Genomic DNA, 19,964 nt, shown 5'->3' on the forward strand with positions numbered 1-19,964 from the left:
GTGTTTCTGTATTGGAAGTGTTAGGGGATGTAAGATTGGATTGTTTGGCGCTACTGTATCTATTTTACAGGTGCTAATCAGTTGTATGTCTTCTGTACAGTCTTGGAGATAACACATGGTAGACACCGCTGGTGGACTTTAAGTCCCCAAAGTTTGCTGTAACCTACCTGCACGCCACGATTTAACTTTTCATTCGAATAGTGGCACGCTTTAGAATATACATATATACTTGACGCTGTTCTCAAATCATCTGATATGCGAAATTACGAAATTAATTTTATTATGGGATTAGTGGGCCTTCCTGTCTCGGTTCATTAACGAGTCCTAGAAGTACGAAACAGATGTATAATGCATTTCAATTCATTGTTTGGCTCTAGTATATCAAACTCTAAATTTGTATTAAAAGTTGCTGTTGTCTTGTGTCTTTTGTACATTTTTTGACAGATTTCTAGTACATACCTATTTCAGGGAATTTCTATGCTTGTAATAGTATGTTTGATAGTTTCTCTGTGTGATGTGAAGGCGCATTCGAGGCTCGTAATTATGAAGTTAAGAATGTTCGAGGCTCATAAGTGTTGTGTAGTTTTAAGTTAGATGCGTTCGAGGCTCGCATGTAGGCCTGGTGGTGATTTTGTTACGCGGTTTGAAGATCGGCACGTTCGAGGTTTGTAAGTATGCCTAGTGTTTTATTGTGTGATTTGTAGAAAGTATGCCTGTTAGTTTTGCTGTATGTTATGAAGTTAAATGTGTTCGAGGCTCGAAAGTATGAAGTCAGGTGCATATGCGCACTAGTTTAGTTACACTAACATTGTATTTATTTTGAAGACGTGGCATTATTCGGACTAATCTAGATTACATTTCGGGTGGTGTCGATAAAGCTGAAGGCGCCTTCTAACGCTCTTGGACCAGATTTGTCTTGATTCTCGGCGATTTTTCAGATCGCAAAATTGACGCCAGTAAATCACAAGCGAAGGGAGGTTGTTCTATGTTAACAGTGTTAATTATAAACGAAACAAAATAACAACGGATTTAGAAAGCTGGGAAAGCTGGGCATTATCTAAATTGCTTCCGATTGAAAATCTTGAGGTAATACACGAGTGATTGTAGCCAGGTGTGAAAACTGAGAATAAAGAATTTCTGTCACATTTATCTTTAAAAAGACAACCTGGCATCCGACTGTACAACATCTTCGTAGAAACTCACCCATGTATCATTTTGGCTATGATTTTGATTTTGATCTTTTTTTTTTGATCTCGTCATAAACCACCAGATGTACAATAACCATAAATGTTTTGTCCTGTAACTCTACGAATCTCTACGAATTCGATGTTCCTCCCTATTTACATATATGTCACAGTAATAAAAAAAACCGAACCAAAGTTTACTGTTGTGCGATAAAGATGTCAACCATATACTCCTCGTGAGATCCGTTTTATTGATAGGGGTTAGTATTTCAAAACCAAATTTGTAGAAATTCTTACGTGTTGCATTTGTAATGGAAAGAAATTTAGTGAGTTATATGTAAGACATCGCATGAAAGAAGAATTGGTCCCGCCAATGTGAGTCTCGCCTCAGAAATCGATTATTTCGTGTATGTACGTTTGACTAGGTTTAATGCACATCGATAATAAGAGCGTACTAACAATGACAATCACCATACACAAGTAGCAGTCAGCGCTATATGACATCATTCTCAGCGTACAATTTAACAGGTATTGTAAAACCTTGTATAAGATTATATTATCACAAATCAGAGACTTGACGCCAAGTTTGGTGGTTATTCTATAATCACGACGGTGACATAATCTCATCAAACTTAATAACGTTAAAAATAAATTCTTTTATTTAATTTTTTTCATATGCGTCCCCGCAGATAACTCTGAAATCATTAGTTGGGTGCGAGGAAGTACGTTATAATACATAATGATGTAAGTGTTTCATGTTGAGATCAGTAGAAACATTGCAACAACGTTTTAATTTTACATTTATAGAATGTCTTATTCATGTCAATCCCTATGTCACAACATGTCATATACAGTATTCTCAATTAACCCTTATCCTTCAGGATGGAGAATTTCTCTAAAAAACAAGTTTTATTCTGATGATGATCTACTTGAAAAGTTAGATTTTAGAAAGTAAGTTTAAAGCGCAACAAAAATAATGTTTGTGCATTTTTTTCCTCTACAACAACAAACTACAAGCTTCGGAATCTGTGTAAAAATCGGTTTTTATTCATTATTGCTATTTTCGTGAATAACAGACATTCGTTGCCACAATTAAGTTTATCTAACTGATGGCCTTTATTCATTAAAATTAGTATAGACTGGTACTGCGGTGATAAAAGAGTAGTGTGAACATGCTATATGTCCATATTGACGTGCTCTAACCGTTTAGTAACCAAAGTATACATTACAGAAGTACCGGATATTACCTTTGAATCTCTTTTAAATTAGATTATGTCCCGGTTCCAATCAAATCAGGCTCTCATAAACGTTAATATTTTTCCCTGTTATTTCATAGACATGCTTAAAAAAAAGAATGAGAAATCAACTTCTATTTCCATCATCAATATCATTATTGAACACTGTGGGGGAAACACACACACAAACAAACAAAAAACAAAGAAAATTAGACTTCTCTTTATTAACAGTATTCGATGGTCCAGCTCTAAGCAATCGCTTATTAATTTATTGATCATATACATTTTCTGTTATTAGTGTTATAATGTTACCTTATCAATAACAGTTTGTTATAGCTCGTGTATAGTAATGACAAAGGGAGGCCTGTCATTGGCTGAAGGTTTCCATGGTTTCCATTGTGACGCTATTTATCGCCAACAGTTGGTCAAACTATTACATATCCTATAAGAAACAGAAAGGATTTTTGTAATTCCAAACTACAGACTACAAAAAATGTATTTCCTACTAATTCTTCCTTTTCCTTCTACATTTCTACCTTGGAATTCACTTGATATAACATCTAGATTTTCATCATCTTTGTAAACTTTCAAATCTTCTGTAACTTCAACCAACCAAAACCCCCGGTCTACTACGGATTTGGTGAAAGAGAGTTTAGATATAATTCATACAAAGTTACGTCATCGATGTAGTTCTTTGAAATATAGTTCATTTTGTGTAAACATTAGCTGATGAAGCAAAATTCTCATGTGGGAACCCTTGTGAAAATGCTTTCATTTTTTTTTTCTCTTTAATTGTCCCAATTATAACGACAGATACAACTGCATTTCCTTAATCTTTAATATGGAGCCCCGTTTTCCTTTTTAATTTAGGCTTACTCCTGTATGGAAATTAAACTCAATTTCATTTAATCTAGTAACAGATTTTAAATTATGATAAGTCTAAAAATAATTTTCAGTTTGCAGATCAATGGTACTTTGTCTGCCAAATGCTTCAATTGTAATTTGTATTGGGAAAGGCTTAAATGATGTTCTAATAACTTGTGTCCAATCCTGTTGCAGATGAGCATGACAATAAAATCTTAATCGAAATCTTCATGCTGGAAGTCACCACAAAAAGTGATGAGGAGTGAAAGCATCGTCGATATATATTCGATATCCGATTAAAACATACTGCTTTCACTAATGTTCGCACGGGTACAATAATTTCCGTTTTATATGAGATTTAGGAAACTCCTTAAGAATTTCTATTTTACGAACGATCCTGAGCCTTGTTCCATAAATCTTCTGTGAAATAGAAAATCACGGAAGGTCCTCTATAAAATGATTCGTGACTCAAAGCTGTTGTTGGAAAGTGTTTTTTTTTTTATTGTTCTTCCGGTATTAATCTCAATTCTTAAAATTTTCATTTGGAATGCATCTTCTGGAAATGCTTAGCATTTTGTGCATGTTTGAAGTAACTTTTGTTTGTTTGGGTTTTGCTTTTTCTTTTTCTACTATTTTAGTTTTGTTATGAGATATGCCTTTATTTTATTGTTTTACTCACATAAACTAGTGTTTCAAATCTGCCTTTTACCATTTTTATAGCAAATGTCAGTCGTAACATTTAGAAAAACGCTACTATATTTTTACTTTTTTTTAATAAAAAATCAAAAATAACAAGAGGTACAAGGGCCTTAACGGTCACCTGAGTTACAATACTTCTTGTAACATGTCATAGAAATGATTTTGTTTTAAAAGGTAAGAAAACTTTAACTACATTGTATACATAATGCAAATATTAAATTGTGTATACATTAACTGCTGTCCCATGCTTACGCTTCTTATCAAATTTGAATTAAAAAAAATTACACTCAATTTTCCCATATAAAATCTTCCATCCATGATAAGTAGGACATCTTTAATATTTCAGTCAATTTGACCCATTTTTGACCCCGCCCATCAGCCCCTGGGGGTCAGCCGAGGTCAATATGTGCATCTCATCAAACTGTCATCTTACAAGATTCTAACCAAGTTTGAACTATTTCTAAAAAAAAAAAAAAAAAGAAAACAAAATAAAAAAAAAACAAATAAATAATGCTCAATAATGTTATTTTCCTGTATAAACTATAGTAAAATTTACCCTTCCCCAAGGGGAAATGTGAGACCCTAAGGTCATGATGAAACTAACTATATGGTAAAGCACTGGCCCCACTCGCGATTCCATCAGAGCCAACACGAGTATATAAGTTGGAAAAACTTGTTTCGCAATTATTGCCAAAATAAATAAAGTTTATCATTATAAAACACTGTAAGACACTTCGAACCATGAAGAGTATTTGGTTCTACATTATCTGGGTATGGAGAAGCTAGAGATTTTTTTAAAGTCTCTGGTGACCTAAAATGCATTTAATAAAAAACTTATCATAACTCGTGCACGTTTAAAGTCCTGATACATCCCTTACTTTAATAATAAGTTCACGGTGTATGGCTAGACGATATATATAAAAACATGCTGGAAAATTGCTTTACGACGAGTTTAATGTTTTATGTATGTGTAATAATTGAAATAAAATGGCCTTGGTAACAGTATATCTGTTACAGGGACCTTCCTTCCATATGATAAATAATGGCAGTCGATCGGTATTTTGAAATGTTTGCGCTCGCGGTTTTAAATGCACTTTCCTTAACTACTGTGTAAATTATTCATACAGACGTTGTCACTTGGTGACAGATAATTCAACAACTTTCTTTTATTCGGAGAAACAATGCCGATGGTCATATTTTTCCTCGAATCATGTTAAAAGTTTTATACAGTACAACGTTAACTATTGACCATTTACTGTCGCTTAAATAAAACCTCCTATATTGTAGCAAAGGACTGCATGTTTCTGAATGTAGAAATCATCATCATCTAGTATCCTTATAGTTTGTCTAATGTCACGTTTGTCATTTCATTTCACATATCCGTAAGTGACAAAATTGAATGATCATGCCGCTTTAATAGTTTCGTCTTAGATTATTGGAGTTAGTACGGTACGCACCCGTTGTTAGAGTGGCGTCCCTTGTTTCGGTTCTCTGCGCATGTCCGACTGACTGTTTACAAATGAAAGGTGCTGCATGCCGGCGAATGATTGAATAGGAACCCCACTGGGATCTGTTCATCGACGATCAGCATGGAACAACTCCCACAGGAAGTCGATTTATACAGATGTGTTATCGGGAAACACACCCTGATTTCGCAGCTAAAAATACCTGCAGATATTGCTTTGTCTCGCGATAGCGGAGACTGTCACAGTCCCAAAGGCACACTTCATTCCAAGATTTTGCCAAGACATTTTTTAAGGCTGGGTCCCAAGGGAGGGGTCCCCTGGGGATAGATTTGTTACAAAGCAATTCAATATTCATCTCCATGACGTAGCCCAAATCCCACATGCTGTGCCTTCAGCTTTCAGAGAAATATTATCACGACTGGTTCACTGTAGTGCCGAGAGTCGAGGGAGGCCCAGGGAAGTAGGTTTACTCAACACGCCGCTGTGTGCCCGCCAACCCGCCAGTTCGGCTTGAGGATACCGGGCCTAGGTTCACATATAAAATGTAGATTATCCAGCAAGTGTCACAACTTGTACAGCGAGAGGCGTAGTTTTAAAACAGACGATGTCTCCTGAGCTCACACAGGTGAACAATTAATCCGAACTACCATCAGCTTCAAACTTCCCATTCCATGTCCCTGGTGGTAATTATCTTTAATGAATGAGTTTTGACTGTGAACTCTGACATTCTCATTTATGTTAGCTATCCATGGTATGGATTTGTTGCCACAGACTGATTAGCAGCACACAGCACGACCCCCCGGAGTGGCGGGACCAGGTAACAGGACAAACTCTGGACAGGTGCGACAACCCAAGGCTGACACATCTGTGACACACTGGAGTTAAACCATTGACCAGCCTCATGTCTAGGAGAAAGCAGGCCAGACCTCGATCTTGTAAACGTGAGTAGGAAGCATGTAGATATAACTTAATATGTTTGTTTGTACGCAAGTCAACAGCCATTCCCAAATTGTGAATTGAAAAGTAAATGTCATAATATTGATATCAACATTACTAACGACAACAGTTGATAGTTTATAATTTAATGATGTTATGAGTTTGTTGATTTAGATTAAAGTTATAACATAGTGTAGAATACTAAGTCAATATATCATTTATCTAATTGTGATTTATCCATATATGTGTGCATACATGTCTGATATTATATCACATGTTCTTATATAATTATGTAACTAGAAACATCATTAGGATAAAAACATCTGGCATATTGTTCACTTTGCAATTTCACCCTGTGAGGAGAAAATTAGTTCAATTTTGGATTTACATGTTGTCGGTTACTAAATGTTTTTTCAATGAAGAAAAAAAAAATAGGTGAAATATCTTTAATTAGAAACCAACATTAAGTTTGTGGTAGAGTTTACTGTGAGATTTCAACACTATGTAATGATAAAATACAAAAAGTTCACTAAAGCCATTGTGTGGTGTGTCCATCTATAAACAACTGACTGTGGTCACTATGTGTCCAATCTATATAGAACTCATTGTGATGTGTCCAGTCTATAACATAACTCATTGTGGTGGGTGGGTTTGTCTATGATACATCTCATTGAGGTGAGTGTGTTTGTCTATATAGATTTCATTGAGGTGAGTGTGTCAAATCTATATATATCTCAATGAGGTAAGTGTGTTTGTCTATTTAGATCTCATTGAGGTGAATGTGTTTGTCTATGATATATCTCATTATGGTGAGTGTGTTTGTCGATATAGATCTAATTGTGGTGAGTGTGTCAAGTCTATATAGATCTCCTTGAGGTGAGTGTGTTTGTCTATAATAGATCTCCTTGAGGTGAGTGTGTTTGTCTACATAGATCTAATTATGGTGAGTGTATCAAGTCTACATAGATTTCATTGACATGAGTGTGTCAAGTATATATAGATCTCCTTGAGGTGAGTGTGTCAAGTCTATATAGATCTAATTGTGGTGAGTGTGTCAAGTCTATATAGATTTCATTGACATGAGTGTGTCAAGTATATATAGATCTCCTTGAGGTGAGTTTGTCAAGTCTATATATATCTCCTTGGTGAGTGTGTCAAGTCTATATAGGTCTCCTTGGTGAGTGTGTTTGTCTATTTAGATCTCCTTGTGGTGAGTGTGTCAAGTCTATATAGATTTCATTGATGTGAGTGTGTCAAGTATATATAGATCTCCTTGGGGTGGGTGTGTTTGTCTATATAGACCTAATTGTGGTGAGTGTGTTTGTCTATATAGATCTAATTGTGGTGAGTGTGTCAAGTCTATGTAGGTCTCCTTGGTGAGTGTGTCAAGTCTATATAGATCTCCTTGAGGTGAGTGTGTTTGTCTACATAGATCTCCTTGAGATGAGTGTGTTTGTCTATATAGATTTCATTGAGATGAGTGTGTCAAGTCTATATAGATCTCAAGGTGGTGAGTGTGCCCAATCTTTATAGATCTCATTGTGGTGAATGTGTCCAGTTTATTAAGATTTTGTTGTGATGAGTATCCATTGATAAACATCTGACTAAATATCTCGCTGTTGTCAGTGTGTGTCCAGTCTATAAACAATTGAGAGTGGTCAGTATGTGTCTGATCTATATAGATCTCCCTGTGGCCATCAGTGTCCAGTCTATTAACACATCACTGTGGTGATTGTATGTGTTTGTCCTGTCTAAAATAGATCATATTGTGGTCAGTGAGTATCCATTCTATAAACATTTCACTTTGGTCTCTGTGTGTCCAGTGTGTGTCAGTTTGTGTCCAGTAACAGAGATCACATTGAGGTTATATAGATCACATTGAGGTCAGTATGAGTCTATAGACAATTGTTGTGGTCAGTAAGTGTCCAGAAAATAATAAACTGGTGTTGGTCTTTGTGTTTCCAATCAATGAACATCTTGATTATTATAGTCAATGTCCAGTCTTTATTTATCTCACCATGGTCTGTGTGTCAAGTTTGTATAAATTTCATTGTGGTCAGTATGTCTCTAGTCTGTATTAAGGTCACATCTCACTGTGGTCAGTATGTCCAGTTTTTATATAGATCTTATTGTAGTCATTATGTCTCTAGTCTGTATTAAGGTCTCACCTCACTGTGGTCAGTATATCCAGTCTTTATATAGATCTTATTGTGGTCAGTATGTCTCTAGTCTGTATTAAGGTCTCTCTGTGGTCTTTGAATATCTATTCCATATAGATGTCACTGTGGTCAGTGTGTCAAGTCTATATAGATCTCACTGTGGTTAGTTGTGTTCAGTCTATATAAATTATACTATGACCAGATGGATTGATGTAGAGGTAATTTTTAGTTCACCTGGTCCAATGTACTAAAAATTGCTACTAGTCATGAACGACTGAACAGATTTTGACCAGATTTGTTCAGAAGCTTCCTTAGGGGATTGGGAACCAAATTATAAATTAGCTTTTGGCCCCCAGGAGCCTGAGGTATGGGGGTACACAAAGGGAAATTTAGCAAGCTCTTCAAATACCTATTTCTCCTGGAGAAATAATTGTGTTTGGTCCAGATTTGGTTGGAACCATTCTTGGGTAGAGGGGAATCTGTTTTGGAGAATGGTGGGTCTCGGTACTCTGGGGTTAGAGGGGCAGTGACCGGGCAGGGACCAGGAAGGGAAATAGAGCAAATTTTTTAAATCCTACTCCTGATATAGGAATTATTGGATTTTGTGAAAATTTGGTCTGAAGCATTGTTTGGTAAAGGGAAATCAATTTGTATAGACAGTGGGTCTTGGCTCCCTGGGGTGGGAGGGGCGAGGCCTAAAGGGTGAAATAGAAAAAATTCTTTAAAATCCTTCTTCTTCTGTAGAAATATCAAGATTTTTTGTTAATTTGATCTGACACATACGTAGGAAAAGAGGAATCTGTGTCATATAAATGATGGGTCTCATCCCTCTGGGATTGGAGGAGTGGAGCTGAACAGTGGAAGTAGATGAAACAAAGGAAATTTTCTAAAGTCCTTCTATCGAAGGAATGCCTTGATTCTGTCCTGATTTGGTCTGAAGCACACCTAGTTGGAAGGAACCTAATTTTGTATGAACCAGGAGTCTGACATCAGACATCCTTCTTCTGTACAAGGATATTGTCCAAGTTTAGTCTGTAGCATTGTAAAGAATGGCGACTTCTGTGCATGCTTGACCACTATACAGCCTGAACCTGGCAAGGAAATTATTTATCAAATATACTTGAAATTCTTTGTTATATGAGCAATGCAGGTCCCTTCATCCTCTTGTTAATCATTTAAAGCTGTAAAAATGGTAACATTTATGTAATAAATTCAATTTCTAGTTTTAAAGATTAATACAACTGCTTTTAACAATCTTTTAAAATAAACCATATTTTCAATAAGAGAAACACATGTTCACACCTCAAATTAATTTTGGAGTAAACATCTGAAATTTATTATAATCAATATTTAATCATTTCCATGCATGCAGTTATTGGTAATGAAATTAAACTGATTCCCTGCATTATTATCTGAATCACTCTGATACCCTAATTGTCATGCAATTGTTTTATAGTGAACTAGGTCTAATTATGTATGAGCAAGTGGTAATAATTAGCAGAAACACATATTTGACCTAATAAGTCTTGATACCTAAATTTACTTCCTTTTCAAATTGTCTCCAAGTCTGAAGCAAGAGGTCAACACAATACATAATAATTACCCTTCGTTATAGCAGTTGTATTTAATGCCCTGCAGGTAGCTAGCTTCAGAAGGGTACCTGCTGTCCCAATTGCATGATCAAGGGAGGCAACTAAACTTGGGGTATTTTTTTTCTCTTTGTTTTTTTGGGTTTTTTTTTATATCCCTCTCATAACTTAGTTAAATAGTATTTAAGGGACATTATTGTTCTGCCCCAAGCTATGACCTATACCAGTCATTAATACATGTATGATACTTCATGCTGGCAGGGTACTTGGCATCCCATGGGGTGCACAAGAACTGATTTGATTATTGATAGTATAATGTGGCCTTGTGTGGTTCTTGCTGCTATGTCTTGATTATGATATTTCGGTGTGATGGCACTATAACAATGTTCATCAGTGGCCCCATCATTAATGGACAGCTTTTCAAATGGACCTGGCTGTTAATACCCCATAACACATCAAACCTCAAGAATATGAAATGTTGATTTACCTTTTTAGAATGAAGTCTTGTGTGTATTGTATCTGGACTTGGTGAAACAGTCATCAAATTTATTCATTATTTAATTCATACTTAGTACACTTGAAAAATCTTGTTATTGTAATTGTTTGTCAAGGTCAAGAGGTTGAAATGTCATGCTTGACCACTCTTAATGTTAAAAAGTTATACAAGAAACATTTGTATGTGGCATATTTCTAAAACTTCTGATGTCTAGAATTGTCTGCCAGGTACCTTTAAGGGAATTTAATTGATACATGTAGATGTTAATTAATAACAGGATGTCCACAATGTCAAAGTTTTAGTTTTATTGATGGTATCACCTGTAATAATTGAAAATCAAAGTTTTGATGAACTGAATGTTATAGGAAAAGGTTGAACTTTAACATTAAATGGTGGTTGCAACAAATACACATATTTCATAAACCATGGGGATATTTCATGAAACATTCGAAATAAAATTGATATTTTATGAACAATAATATTTCTGAATAATAGTGCAGTGAACTTTTAAGTTCAGTTTTAAAAACGTTTTTTGAAAATATGTTACAATAAATTTTAATTTTGGAGGAATTTAATGGTTGTGACGAGCTTCCTTAGTGTTTGTATGTGGATGCTTGGGTGATTGAGATTGAGAAAGGAACACCCTTAACTTTTCTCTGAGGAAGATGGAGGTGATCACAATATCAATTTGCCTTGTGTTCTGCTCATCTGTGACATAAATGTATGTGTCATCAGGCAACTTTATGTGGGCCATTTCTCCGATAAATTAGGCTTGCAAGTTTTTCATTTGAAAATTTAGCTTGAAAATGCTCCCTTAGTTCTGAAAATGGTATAGTACTCCAGGGAGACAAGTACATTTGCAGACAGCACAATTTCCATATTGAGAAGTCTTCATCTTGCTGAGATCACCTCAGAAAGATTGTGTGTAGTCCCTAGATAGCAATGATATTTACTTGTTGTCTACTTGTGCATGTTTCGTGCCCACGGGAATCATTCTCTCTGGCTGTATTGGTAGATTAGAAATTATAGTTTGCAGTATCGGTTCCCTATGGTATTGCCTGTGTATCTTTTGATTACAGTCAGATACTAGAATTACTCTTTACATTTTTTCTTTTCTTCCTTTTTTTCCATTTTGGGACATTGAGCTTTCATATTGATGTTTTTGTTAGTTTTCTAGTCATTTGCAATGCAAATTGATACCCGTAGAAGGGTTATGTGCTGTCCTTTCAAATATCTAAGTTTAGTAAAAACAGGTGCATGGAAACAAAATTGAAATATTTCAAGACAGCTAGGGGGTTTTGGATTTAAGTAGAAAGGACGAGATAAACTAGAGAATCTATTACATAATTCAGAAAATTAGCTCCACCTCACAGGGACTACAGGTCTCATTTAGATGAATAATGTACTGAATTATTGGATCTTAGAGAAATATATTGTTATAATTCAATATTGATTTCTTAGAACAAAAAACAAAAGGTAACTCACATCACAGATCATTAAATATAAGTGTGTAAATGGAAATCAGCATCTCAACAATTAATGTGATTATACTCCTAGATAATCAGCAATTCTGCTACACTGTATAAAGTTTTTTCAACCAATAGCAATCTTTTGATAAACAGGAACAGTATGAATAGAGGATTAGATTTTATGATATACAATGTTATAATATTGTTCGCTGTTAACTTTGTATTGTATTACCTAGATATGGTTAGATTAAAAGTTATACAAAGTGTTATAGAAGTTTGTAATTTTGATAATTGGACAGACCGTTAACTGTCTGGAACTTAACAGCTTCTTCTTAAAGACTGTAAACTCCTGGATCAGAACATTCTGATATTTGGCAAATTGGTATCACAGAAATGTGCTAAAAGATATGTGTACCCACTTAATTTCTATAAGATTGCATGAAAATACCTATAAAATGACAGGGATCAATCATAAATAATGTTGATAAAGTAAAATATGTACAGGATTGTGGCCAGATATTGGTGATTTTAAACATTAACTACCCTATTGTGTATAACTTAAGTACCAGAAAGAGCACATAATAAAGACAGTGTTTTCTTCTTTTGTTAGGTATAGTGATGAACTTATGATTCCTATAAATTGATCAAACATATGACTGAAGTAGCATCAGGGTTCATCAACAGTATGAGGAAGTCTGTGTACAGTGACTGTTCCGTTTTCCAAATATCAAATTCAAAGGAAATTTAACATCATAAAATGATTAATGGTGTTTAAAAGAAAATTTAGAACCGCGAGAGTTCATCACTGCTCATATTGCAGATTTATTGATGAAAATAGAGAAAGCTCTATAGCAAATTGTTATCTCAGATGCTACTAATAATAATCATTTAAAAGTCAAGTAGAAAAATTCTGTATAAAGTACGAATGTCACAGGGGATATAGGGATGTGTCTTTATGTATGTATTATTTATCATTGTCAGCTTTTAAACATCTTCACTCCTAGAGAGATTTTGATCACACTTCACACACTAACAAGGCAGCTTTACGTATTGCAAAAGTTAGAATTCAAGGGTCACTGTAACTATTTTTAGAAAATTTTCTTGTTAGCTTCCTCTGGGATTCATTTTTTAAAGCTGACATTGCAGGTTAAAAAGAAATAATTTTTAGATGAAAATAAACACCAAAGTTTCTGTTTTCCCAAATGCTTCAGAGATGCCCCATATGATTGCGATATCTTCTGCACAGCATATTTAAGGAAGTGGTCAACATTTTAGTCCAAGCCTTGCCAAACTGACCCAAAAAGAACACACTTACCTGAGATTTTCATGTGCGCTGAACTCTATACACATCCAATTTTACTATGTCACTGAAGAGCTTGAAAATGCTTTATATGATATGACTGTTATTTACTGTTTTCTCAATCTTGGTTGTGTAAATGCTTGACTAGTAAAACCCATTCAAAGTGGTAACCTGTTTTAGATTGTGTAAAATTTGGGTAGTGAACTCTTTATCTGAAGGAAGTAACTGGAAGTAGCAAAGCTTATTACACAGGAATTTATGTCTGTACTCCTGATTTGTTTAATCTGCTGATTTATTGGGTGTTTTTTCCATCAAAATGCACAGCGCAAGACGTGTAAATTGTAATGTAAATTAATGTGTATTTCTGTTGTTATAATATATGATTGTCACAGATACATATTCAACGTCCATTACCAAGTTCTCCATTCACTCTGAAGAAAAAAATGAAAGAAAGTAAACATTCTTATGCTATGTACCTATTAGACACATTGTGCCTTCATTGTAATAATGGTAACCGATTAGACAGGTCGCAGGCCTTTTATACCTTTGGATGCCCATACACATTTCCAAGCAAGGTTTAGACTAAAATGTCTGCCATTTCCTTAGATACAATGACTGAAAGATATCATTGGCTTAAGGGGGAGGTCTCGTAAGCATTCTGAAAAACTTTTTTTTATTACAACATGGACATTTTTGTAACTAGCACTGTCAGCTTTATTGAATCGTATTCAAACTAATCCCATGCACTTACAAAGGATCATTATATCTCAAACAAATTCAGATTTAGGGTCAAGGTCACTGGTACTACTTTACCTCTGTTTTCAGAAAATCCTTGTCACTGCTTTTGCAGCATCATTTCTTGAAGGGTATTTGATCAAACTTCAGTCAGTTCTAAAAGACTCCCACACAAGGTGAAGTTTCAGAATTGTAGTATACAAGTCAAAGTCATTGTTATGATTTTCTAAGTAAGTTTTTGTCAGCACTTCAATGGTTTTATGCTTTGGGAGATGTTGGTCAAACTTTAGACAAGTCGCAATATTTTTACTTGCATTTAAGTCAAGGCGGAACCTAGCAGGATTTTTATTGTTGGTGATGCATTTTTTCTTTTATGTTTCAACAGTTGTGATACAAGTTATATTAACTTTATATCAAGAGGCCTCAGGACCTTAACAGCCATCTGAGATACAATGCTGTCATTGTTCTTGTAACATTGAAATAACCTTGTTGACAAAATAAGATAAGTTGAACTACATTCTACATATCATGCAAGTTTAAACTGTACATGACTTTAACTACCATCCCATGCTAAGGCTTTTTACCATGTTTGGATTTTCAAAAAATTCAATTAAAAATTAAATTTTTCAATTTAAACTTTAAACCATGAAGAAAATGTTAAATAGATTTTATATATGGATATATATGGAGAGATGATCTTTGAAATTTGACCCCATGGGCCCTGCCCACCATCAGCCTCTAGTGATCAGCCAGGAGCAATAACTGTTTACCATCAAACCATCATTATATGCCAACCAAGTTTGGATTATTTCCAATTAAAACTAAAAACAAGTTATGCTCAGAAATGTAATTTTCCTATGTAATCTATTGTAAATGATTCTACCATATTTGGGTACAGGTATTGTGAAGAATTATGATATTTCAAGCAATTTGATCCCTTTTGGCTATACCAATCAACCCCAGGTTTCAGCCTCGGTCAATATGTGCATATTATCAAACTGTCATCCCATTCTAATAGCTAAAACCATGTTTGACCTATTCGAATAGAAAATAAACAAATTATGTTCGAAAATGTCTTTTTCACATTTAAACAATAGGTAGTTTTATATCCTCCCCAGGGGGAAATATGAGATCCTGGAGTGATGAAATTTGCATGTTGGGTAAAGCACCGTAAGAATTTCCCATCCAAGAAGAGTAATGTATATTACCATTATTGAGTATTGAGAAGATTTTTGAAATTTCAGTCAATTTGACCCTTTTTGGAACTGCCCATCAGCCCCTGGAGGTCAACTAAGGTCAATATATGCATATCATCAAACTGTCATTATATAGTAATAACTATAACCCAGTTTGACCTTTTTCCAGTAGAAAATCAACAAATAATACTCAAAAGTGTACATTTTTAGGTCATCTGACCCGAAGGGTCCGATGACCTATAGTCATCATGCTTCGTCCGTCGTCGTCCGCCGTGCGCCGTGCGCCGTCCGTAAACTTTTCATTCAAACGACTTCTTCTCAAATACTAGAAGGTCTAGGGGGCTAATACTTGGCACAGAGGATACTGGCATGGAGCTCTACCAAGTTTGTTCAAATGAATGACCTTGACCCACTTTAAAGGTCACAGGGGTCAAATATGTTAAAATCTTTAAATAACTTCTTCTCATTAACCAAAAGGCTCAGAGTGTAGATGTTGGGCCTGTGACATGCTGGGATGAAGGACTACCAAGTTTGTTCAAATGAATGACCTTGACCCACTTTAAAGGTCACAGGGGTCAAATATGTTAAAATCTTTAAACAACTTCTTCTCAATAACCAAAAGGCTCAGATTGCTGATATTGTGCCTGTGGCATGCTGGGATGAAGGGCTATCAAGTTTGTTTAAATGAATGACCTTGAACAACTTTCAAGGTCACAGGGGTCAAATATGTCAAAATCTTTAAATAACTTCTTCTCAAATACTAGAAGGCCTAGAGGGCTAATACTTGGCCCATAGTATGGCATGGAGCCCTACAAAGTTTGTTCAAATGAATGACCTTGGCCCACTTTCAAGGTCACAGGGGTCAAATATGTTAAAATATACAAAGGACTTCATCTCAATAAGCAAAAGTCTATGAGTGCCGATATTGGGTCTGTAGCATGCTGGGAGGAAAGGCTACCAAGTTTATTCAAATGAATGACCTCAACCCACTTTCAAGGTCACAGGGGTCAAATATGTTAAAATATACAAACGACTTCTTCTCAACAAGCAAAAGTCCATGAGTGCTGATATTGGGCCTATAAGATGCTTGGAGGAGAGGCTACCAAGTTTGTTCAAATGAATGACCTCAACCCACTTTCTAGGTTTGGCTTGCTTTTTGTCAGATGACCGTTAAGGCCCATGGGCCTCTTGTTTTATATTACCTATAGTAAATTTTATCCCCCTTCCAGGGGGAAATTTTGGAAAAGCACCTTAAGACCCTTCCATCTATCAAGAATAATTGCAGATTCTATCATATTTGCGTATTCAGATGGAGAAATTTGAAGTTTCAGTCAATTGGACCCCTCTTGGCCCTGTCTCTTAGGCCCCGCCTCTTAGGCCCCTAGGGGTTGGAGACCTTACAGTTTACTCTTTCGGTTTACCTTTGGCCATGGCTGGGTGCAAGGGATTCCTTACCTTTTCACTTCTGATTTGGATTTTGAATCCCAAATAATGACAACCTAACTAAGATGACAGTAATTCTGTTTGTACCTTTCTGGTGAAAATAAATGTTGTAATCAGCTAACACTAAAATTGAAACTGTGCCAAGAAGGATAAGTTATGCTTTAAAAAGTCAGTGAATTTCACTACACAATGTTTGCTAGCGCCATTTGCATGCATTTGCGTAATTTTGAAATTTCGGAAAGATGCAGATACAGGCCAGCTCTTTACAATGAATTTGTGTAGTGATAACACCAATTTTGTCATAGAAACAGCTGTTTGTCTTTGTAATATACAGACTTACCTAAATCTACTACTTTTTATCAGGTCACCTGAGACCTATACGCCAAGCGACCTATTGCAATCACCTTTTGTCCATCATAGTGTGTTGTTCAGCATAAACAATTTCATTCTTGAGTTCTTCTTAATAACTGAAAGGCTCTGAGTTCTGATATTGGGACTGTAGTATGCTTGGATGAATGGGTACCAAGTTTGTTCAAAGTTATACCCTTAATTTACTGACTTTCAATGTCACAGGGGTCAAATGTGTTAAAATCTTAATTGATTTCTACTTGATAATCGAAAGATCCAGAGATCTGTTATTTGGCCTGTAGTATGCTGGAATGAAGGGCTAACAAGGAGGTTCAATGTTTTGAAAATTTCATTGCAGGGCCCTAAGAGTTGGATTTGTTCAAATTTCTGCAATATCCTCTAAATCCACACTTGCAACACACAATTCTCTGCAGTTTTTAATCTGTATGCTGTTTATTGGCAAATTGGCAAAGACAGTTTTGTTAAGTTTGTGCTTGTCATTTGTTAAAAGCAAAAATTCAACTTAGGTGACCGTTTCTGTATGGGCCTCATGTTTGTCATAATAACATAATGATTGTCATGGTTACAAGACATGCTCAAATGTCAGATAGTTACCACTGCATCTTTGAAGACTGAATAGATGGGGCTTCACTGGTTGAAATTTAAACGTGATGAATAGATGGTCTGGTTAAAAGATAAATGTGTGGAAGGATGTGGCTCATATATAGTTAAAAGTTAAAACAACTTTCTCTGTTGCCAGTAATTATCATGTTTTCAATAACACAATATTCACTTAATGCCCTGAGCTTTTTGTAGCAGATCTTCACTAAAAATCATCTCATATCAAAGATACATTTGGCACTTGAGGTGTGTGGAAGATCCCCTTGGGTGCTGCCTAATTTTTATTGAAACGAAAAGCCCTTATCTCACCAACCCAATTTCCAGAATATTTCAATCTGCCAGGGAAGGCATATTGCAGCACTTATCAAATGACAATTCTATGGAGACATTAGCTTTGTACAAGCTACTGGTAGCTGGTGTACAGTTTTGTGTCATACACAAATACATTATGATTTCCATAGTGGCTTTGTTAGAATTGTGAAAACAATTTCTTGAAAATGAAAGTTTGTGTGGTAAAAGTTTTTTCCCCAAAAGAATGAATTGTAACATTAATGCATGTTCAAGGGCACAGTAACATTGATGTTATTGTGTAGGGTTTGATTATACTTTCTTATAAGTGGAGAAGTTTGATAATAACTTTGACAGATTTTCATTTCGTAAGATTACCAATATAGTTTTATGAAGATGCTAATATCACCTGTGTTGTGTGGTTATTGACTAAACATGGGACTCACAAACTAAAACTCACAGTTGGGTCTCTGATCAAATCTATTCACCACACCAGTTTACAAGGTATAGAACAGATAATGTTAGAAATCTTTGCCTTGTCATGATAAAGGTGTGGAACTGAGTCTATTAAGGTATAACTTTGTCATCAGCATTTGTATCTACACATCTGTGTGAAGTAGTGGTGTTTAGATAATTTTTTTTTAGAAAGTATCAGTTCTGTATCATGCATTAGATCTTAGGTACACAGACCAAATCAAGAGAAAAAATTGGGATTATTTAATAAAAAATAAATCAATAAAAACATCTATGCAAGTATGTCTAGATCTTAAAATGCATTTCTTTAATTTTCGTAGTTAAAGTGGTTTGTATTGTGTTCATGTATGATCAGTCAATTTTCCAGGATTTTTTCTGTTACGTCCAGAGCACCATTTCTAAAATTTTGATGAGACCAGTTACAAAGGAATATAATGGGTTCTCAAAATTTGATTGAGTCCCACAGGAAAAGCATTAGTCAAGGACTCAAATAATTTGAGTTCCAAATATCACAGATGGTATGATTTTGTCAGAGCATATCTCAGAATGACAACTTAGTAATTTTAATGTAAGTGAGATCAGGTGCTTGACAGTTGCATGTTAGCCAGTTCTTTACATACAATTTGAGAGGACCAGAGAATTGTCTATCTTCATGTAATGATTGTATTGTTGACAGGATCGGGGGAAGAGGAGGATGACGTGGAAGGAGAGATGGAACCAGTCCATGAGGATGAAAATGTGGAGGAGGAACCATGTAAGTAACATTAGCATCAATTGATGTGAGCCAGGCAAATATTGAACTAGTACAGCAACACCTGAAGGTGGAGTTATTTTGGGTTGTACATACTTAGAAGAACTATAAAGTCATTAGAAGGTATAATTGCTGATGGGGATCACTTTTTTAAGATGTCATCACTCTGATATATCTTTTTGACTGGACACAGTAGTATGACACCACATGGTCACATAATACTAACAAAAGTTCAACAGCCATTTAAAATTGAAGATCAAGAAGTGAGAAAAAGATGGCAATTTTATGGACTTTGTGTTCGTAAGGGAACAGAATCCTTATTCCTTATTGAACAAATCTCAACATAAAAGCTTAACCAAGACATTTGCTTGGTATTTCTGCAAAGTAAGGTGTTTTGTAACGGAAAAAAGTACAAAATATTGCACTGGATTGAAGAAATTTCTTAGTGTTTTTTTGTTTTCATTTTTAATATAGGGTAAAGAATCAAATTTCATGTCAGCATGGTGTCTCACATTTCTACCAGCATGCATTGCATTGTTGAGTTAAAGGGTTACTGAATTAACTGAGAGGGTTATATTATTTTGTGGGTACTAAGTTGGTGGATAAGTTATAGTGTGGTGACTGAGTTATCCACTATGTGCTGTAAATATGGATATTATTTCCTCTGTATCCAACCTTCAGGTGTGACAAATATGTTAAGTTGTTTTTCAT

General features: G+C 35.2%; 1 protein-coding gene across 1 annotated transcript in view; it reads left to right on the top strand.

Annotated features, from left to right (window-relative positions):
- The first annotated feature begins 6,327 nt into the window (after nt 1-6,327).
- Nucleotides 6,328-19,964, top strand: part of LOC132546470 (zinc finger protein 423-like) — a 68,706-nt gene continuing 55,069 nt past the window's right edge. The window contains exons 1-2 of the mRNA XM_060210188.1: nt 6,328-6,389; nt 19,179-19,256. Coding sequence (XP_060066171.1) covers nt 6,350-6,389; nt 19,179-19,256 — 118 coding nt within the window. The 5' untranslated portion in view covers nt 6,328-6,349. The remainder of the gene's footprint in view (nt 6,390-19,178; nt 19,257-19,964) is intronic.

The sequence above is a fragment of the Ylistrum balloti genome, unplaced genomic scaffold, assembly GCF_031769215.1.
Source record: "Ylistrum balloti isolate Yb309-2 unplaced genomic scaffold, AGI_CSIRO_Ybal_v1 Utg369892, whole genome shotgun sequence".
In the NCBI taxonomy this organism is placed as follows: domain Eukaryota; kingdom Metazoa; phylum Mollusca; class Bivalvia; order Pectinida; family Pectinidae; genus Ylistrum; species Ylistrum balloti.